The sequence below is a fragment of the Arachis ipaensis genome, chromosome B3 (genome assembly GCF_059453495.1).
Source record: "Arachis ipaensis isolate K30076 ecotype BB chromosome B3, ASM5945349v1, whole genome shotgun sequence".
Classification (NCBI taxonomy): domain Eukaryota; kingdom Viridiplantae; phylum Streptophyta; class Magnoliopsida; order Fabales; family Fabaceae; genus Arachis; species Arachis ipaensis.
Genome location: NC_142438.1, coordinates 141,160,230 through 141,166,581, shown reverse-complemented (window position 1 = coordinate 141,166,581; position 6,352 = coordinate 141,160,230). Strand labels below are relative to the sequence as shown.

The 6,352-nt window shown below is 35.4% G+C and overlaps 1 protein-coding gene across 1 annotated transcript; it reads left to right on the top strand.

The window, feature by feature from the left end:
• Positions 1–943: 943 nt before the first annotated feature.
• On the top strand, positions 944–6,038 carry LOC107631779 (nuclear poly(A) polymerase 1). The gene is made up of 13 exons (XM_016335327.3): positions 944–1,062; positions 1,202–1,874; positions 1,965–2,042; positions 2,226–2,333; positions 2,625–2,687; positions 2,780–2,941; positions 3,148–3,261; positions 3,354–3,416; positions 3,499–3,828; positions 4,240–4,404; positions 4,552–5,496; positions 5,599–5,669; positions 5,762–6,038. Exons 2-13 carry the CDS (start codon positions 1,752–1,754, stop codon positions 5,805–5,807), a joined length of 2,268 nt encoding a protein of 755 aa, XP_016190813.1. The 5' UTR covers positions 944–1,062; positions 1,202–1,751; the 3' UTR covers positions 5,808–6,038.
• The last annotated feature ends 314 nt before the right edge of the window (positions 6,039–6,352 follow it).

Genomic DNA, 6,352 nt, shown 5'->3' with positions numbered 1-6,352 from the left:
TCTTCATCCAAATTATATAGAGTCTTCATTTCCTCAAAATGTTATGAATCATTTCCATTAAAATCATCTTGATAGGTATCAAAAACATCATATAGTGTCTAAAGTCTAAACCTCATTGGCTTTTTCTATTAGCACTTATCACCCAAGTCAACTTCTTCATTAGAATTTTGAACTATCAATTCATTTTCATCCACAAGTCTTCAAGACAAATCTTTAAATTTTTTTTTTAATTCTTTGATTCTTATTGCACCTCAAAATTAGAATTATCCTCACTTGAATTCTTAAAAGCTTTCGGTCCAGGCTTATAGAGCTCATTTTTCACACTGTCCTACAAGTCACTACTGTCTTTGCTTAACAATATTACTGTAGGTACTTCACCAACAACCTTTTTTTTTTTTTTGGGTAATTTGAAATTTAGGGAACAAAATTGAGATCAAGTGAAAATTTCATGGGCCAAAATAAATTTTAACTCCAAAAATCTTGATTAAAAATAATTAAAATATATAATTATATTAATAATAATTATAATTTTATATGAATATTAAAAACATAGAATATATATAAATAATATTATTGAACGAAATATAACGTTTTATCGTCATATATCTAATTACGATGAATTACGTCGTGTCCAAAAAAAATTATAGGACTTATTTATTTATGCAATTGATAAAAAAAATAAAAATAAAACAAAAATATTTTATATAATTATTTAATTGTATTATTTTTTAAATAATTATACACAAAACAGATGTAAACGACTGTTATTATTAAGATAATAAATAATTAGATTTACGCATAAACTTTTTTATATTAAAATAAAATGTATAATATTATATGAATTTAATTTTGTATATGACGTATTACATTGTCGTGTTGCGGATCTTCTAATTTAATTTTGTGTAAAACGTATTATAAAATAGATATTTTATATTTTTTCTACCCAAATTCTTATTTACTCTAATTTATCATCTCTTTTTTTTTATTCTGTGCTGCGGATGTTCGTCATTATTCCGAAGTGTTGCACCAAACTGTAACTGTTATCGACGATGAAACACGAATGTACGAAGCTTTTACTCAAATTCTCTCTCTCTCTCTCTCTCTCTCTCTCTCTCTCTCTCTCTCTCTGCGTATGCTTCTTTCTTTCTACAATCTTTATCCATCCACTCTCTCTAACCATTTCCATCGTCGTTGTTCCCAGGTTTCTTCATCGTTTATTTATGTGGTTGCAAGATTCGGGGGGTTCAACAGCAGCTCCGCTCAACTGTTACCACCAAGGCGCCGCAGCTTCTCCGCTTCTGATAATCTCTTTATGGCTTTTGTCCTTTCTTTCTGCTGATTTAGCTCTTTAGGGTTTTCAATTTGTACTCTTTTCTCTTTTTTCCTTTTCTTTTTGTTGTTGGGGAAATCTTTGTTGTGGGTACTTTTTGTAATTGTTATATCCTTTGTCAAAGTTTATAGCTTTGAGTTGTTTCTCCCCTCAATACTGTACAATCAACAATTATCATCTCATCTCATTCTTGCAGTCTTTTTCGTTTCCGTTTCTTTTATCATTTTTCTTAACTCATGTTGTGTTCTTTGATTTTATTGGGAGAATACTGTGTAATATCGTGGATTACTTTTAAACCTCACGTCTCTCCTGTTGTTGAAGAAAATAAAAAAGATAAATTATTGAAATAATAATTCAAAAAAAAAAGGGAGGAAAGAAAATAGAGGGGAAAAAGAAGAAAGAACCTTATCATCTCTCATTGATGGGGAGCCCGGGACTGAGCAATCGAAATAATGGACAGCAGCAACGATTAGGCATAACTGAGCCCATTTCATTGGGCGGACCAACTGAGTATGATGTGATCAAGACTCGGGAACTCGAAAAGGTTCTGTTTCAGGCTATTCTAAATCATTGCTAGTTAGTTCTTGAGGTTTTTCAAGTGTTAATTTACTGATTCGGGATTGTGGATGTTCAGTACTTGCAAGATGCTGGCTTGTACGAAAATCAGGAGGAGGCAGTTAGTAGGGAGGAAGTTCTTGGCAGGCTAGATCAGGTTGAATAAATCTTCTTGAATGAACATGTTTAAATTCTTGAGAAATATTCTTTAGTTGAGAGTAGCTGTTTGACTTAATCTTTTGATTGTATTGTTACATTTTCATTAAGTACTGTCTTCGAATTTTGGTGGTGTTCCTTATGAGGTTGCTGATATTTTATTTTCTGTTTTGATACGAACTAGATTGTGAAGATTTGGGTCAAAACCATTAGCCGTGCAAAGGGACTCAATGACCAACTGGTGCAAGAAGCAAATGCCAAAATTTTCACCTTTGGCTCGTATCGGTTAGGGGTATAACTCTGTTTCTGTTTTATCTTCCATTTTTTGTTTTTGTGCCTGTATTTTGTTCATCTTTAAATTGCAATTCAAGCTTGGACAGTCTTCTGGAGAAAGGATTGGAGAGGGTGAGTAAGGGTAGCACTGTCATATGTTATTAGCTTGACATAGAATGTACAGAATTTTGGACTGGAAAAAGTGATAATACTGATAATCACTATAATACATTTATTGTCATCTCTCTCTTTTTATTTCTCTCCTCTTTCAGATTGTGTTATTTTACCAGTTCGCTCCCAAATTTTGTAGGTCCATGGCCCTGGAGCTGATATAGACACGCTTTGTGTGGCACCTAGGCATGTATCCAGAGAAGTATGATAATTATTACCATTTCTTGTTGCAAATATATCATTTGCAGGTTTTATCTTTGATATGCTAAAATAGTTATTTGAATTGACCTTTAGGAAGATTTCTTTGGTGAACTACATAGGATGCTGTCTGAGATGCCAGAAGTAACAGAGTTGCACCCTGTGCCTGATGCTCATGTTCCAGTGATGGGGTTCAAGTTCAATGGTGTTTCTATTGATCTCCTTTATGCAAGATTGTCTTTGTGGGTTATTCCTGAGGTAAGTATTTTATGCAAGATTAAAGATTAAAGATTCATATGCCTAAGTTGTTCCATTTGATATGTATGAAATTGAATCATGCTGAGTGACAAACAGTTCTTGTCCACCTTGTGTTATGTTTGTCTGCATGTTGCTTGTATAGGCAAAGTTAATCATATTTAACCTTTTATTACTGCTTAGTAATGCTGGCTGATTTTGTGGGACAGGACTTGGATATATCACAGGAGTCAATATTACAAAATGCAGATGAACAAACTGTTCGTAGTCTTAATGGTTGTAGAGTGACTGATCAAATCCTGCGTTTGGTTCCAAATATTCAGGTAGTGTATATGAAATCCTAAACATGGTTGGAGATTTATGCATCAAGGTTTCCTGTCACATTAATCATTGTATGTCTGTTTTTGACGTGCAGAATTTTCGCACAACATTGAGATGCATGAGGTTTTGGGCAAAGCGACGTGGTGTCTATTCAAATGTATGTCAAAGCTCCTTCTCTTCCTATCTCAATTATAATTATATTACTCTGATTTACCTAAAACATGATATGTTGTGGGCAGGTTTCTGGTTTTTTGGGTGGTATAAACTGGGCATTGCTTGTTGCTCGAATATGTCAGTTATTTCCAAATGCACTTCCAAATATGTTAGTGTCTAGGTTCTTTAGGGTGTATACTCAGTGGCGTTGGCCGAACCCTGTCCTCCTTTGTGCTATTGAAGAAGGATCTCTTGGACTCCAAGTTTGGGATCCTAGACGATATCCCAAGGATAGATTCCATCTAATGCCGATAATTACTCCTGCTTATCCTTGCATGAACTCTAGCTACAATGTTTCATCAAGTACATTGCGTATTATGACAGAGGAGTTTCAGAGGGGAAATGAAATATGTGAGGTATGATGGATTGCTCCAGAAATATTGGCTTTTGGGAAAATTCAAGGAAATAGTCTTGGTCAAGCTATATGAAGTTTGAAAAATGAAACAAATTTTGGTTCAATTTTCTCTTTTTCTTTTTTCCCTTCCATTCAATGAGATTTAATTGTTAATGGTTTAGACACTAATATGTTTTAAGATAAAATATTGCGGCATTGCCTTATCCATGCCAACTCCACCTAGTGGGACAAGGCTTCGTTGTTGTAGCTGGTTTTATGTTAAGCCAAAACAATGTTTTTATCTGCAATGATCTCTTTTATGACTTTATTATTATGGAACTAAGTTTCTTCTAGGGTGGTTTACTTATTAGTTAAGATTATATTTCGATGATATTTGAGTTGCATAATTCTGAGTTTCTGTCATTCTTCGCAGGCAATGGAGGCGAACAATGCCAATTGGGATGCTCTTTTTGAGCCTTATCCATTTTTTGAAGCTTATAAGAATTATCTGCAGATAGATGTTTCAGCAGAGAATGCTGATGATCTTAGAAAATGGAAGGGCTGGGTTGAGTCCCGCCTCCGCCACTTGACATTGAAGGTATAGCACTGTTACTGTATTAGTGCATGTTATGACATCTAATTTACTTTCTTTCTTACTTAGCTCTTATCTTCCTCTGTGAGAAAGGGGGTAGGAACACTTCCATTTTCATTCTTTATTTATTTGCTTTTACCTTTAAACATCCAGATTGAGCGGCACACATATGGCATGCTTCAGTGCCATCCACATCCTGGTGATTTTTCAGACAAATCTAAGCCTTTCCACTGTTCCTACTTCATGGGTCTGCAACGTAAGCAAGGAGTTCCTGTGAATGAAGGCGAACAATTTGATATAAGACATACCGTTGAAGAATTTAAGCATTCTGTCAACATGTATACTTTGTGGAAACCAGGAATGGCTATCCAGGTATCCCATGTGAAACGGCGTAGCATACCTAACTTTGTTTTTCCTGGTGGCATTCGACCTTCCCGGCCAACTAAAGCGACTTGGGACAGTAAGCGAAGTTCGGAATTAAGGGATTCGGGACATGGTCAGGCAGAGAAGTCTCAAGAAGGACAAGCAGTTGCCTTGAGAGAAGCCGATGAAAGGAAGAGAAAGCGAGCGGAGGACAGCATTGATAACTTAAGAACTTCCAAGTCTTTTGCATCTTTACCTCCCTCCAGCGGGGATGTTCATGATGACTCGAGAAATCCTGTTAGCATTGCTAGTTCTTGTTCTATGAAATGCGATGAATCAGAAGTCAACAGTGTGAATGAGAAGCCTGATTTGAAATCTTTAACGGGAAGTCCTTCCAGGCATGGCGAGACCAATGGATCAGCAAGTATCCAACAAGTCAACCATATGCTTACTGGCACTAATACATGTAATTCTAAAGAAGCAGAAAATCTAGCCATTGAGAAGATCATATCTGGTCCATATGATACACATCAAGCCTTACCAGAAGAACCCGACGAGCTTGAAGATGATGTTGAGTACAGAAATCAATTTAAAAATTTAGGTGGGAACATAAACAAGAGCAACTTGGACTCTTCACATTCAGAGCTGGCAGTGGTAGGCGAACCAGTTATTACTGAGAAGGAAACCTCTTGTTCAAATCATTTATTCCCCAATGAGAGCTTGGAGGAGCTAGAGGTTACCCTCTTAATCTTGTTCAAACCATTTTATGGTGCAGTTCTTAAATAAGAAATTGAAGAGTTTCTGACTATTTGTTTTTGTTTTGTTTGTCCCTGAAAGCCTGCTGAGCTGACAGCTCCATTCATAAGTTCTACAGCTGCACCTCTGCCCCAGAGGAAGCCCCTTATCAGGTAAACTACTTTGAATGAGAGTGAGTTTATATGGGAATTGATAGTTTAATGTTGGTTGGCTAACCATTCAGTTTCCATCTTGTTCTCTTCAGGTTGAACTTCACCTCTCTAGGAAAAGCTGCTGACAAAAGTTCTTAGATGCTGTAATAGAGATGCCACTTCAAATGTCTTGGAAATGCTCTTTTCCAATTCCTTCTTTCCTTCTGTAATCATAATGAAGTTTTGACGCCTACTTATAGAAGGGAGATACCAGCCCTCTAAAATTCAAGCTTTTTTTTTTTATCTGCAATAAAATATAGTCCATAGTCCCATGTTTTGTCTCTATTTAATTGTGGGATTTATAACTAATTTATATATTATTTCTTTGGCATAGTTTTATACATTTTAAAATTGGATTTTGCTATCCTATGTCTTTAGGATATAAGTTAAGCATATAATAAAAAAAATATTTTAATACTATTTATCACAAAATAAGTTTTTTTACATTTTTAATACATAAAAGTAATAAATAGGGGTGTCCGCGGATCGGATCGGATATGGCCAAAATTTCGATCCGATCCGCACTAAAATCATCGGATCGGATCCAATATCCGCAGTTTTTAAGGTTGGATTCGATCCGATCCGCAAACATGCGGATCGGATCGGATATCGGATATATCCGCAAAATACAAAAATATTTTTAA

Coding starts and splice junctions, on each gene's coding strand:
- LOC107631779 (XM_016335327.3), top strand. CDS start 1,752: ATGGGGAGCCCGGGACTGAGCAATCGAAATAATGGACAGCAGCAACGA. Junction 1,875..1,964: donor AGACTCGGGAACTCGAAAAG/GTTCTGTTTCAG, acceptor GTGGATGTTCAG/TACTTGCAAGATGCTGGCTT. Junction 3,417..3,498: donor GACGTGGTGTCTATTCAAAT/GTATGTCAAAGC, acceptor TGTTGTGGGCAG/GTTTCTGGTTTTTTGGGTGG.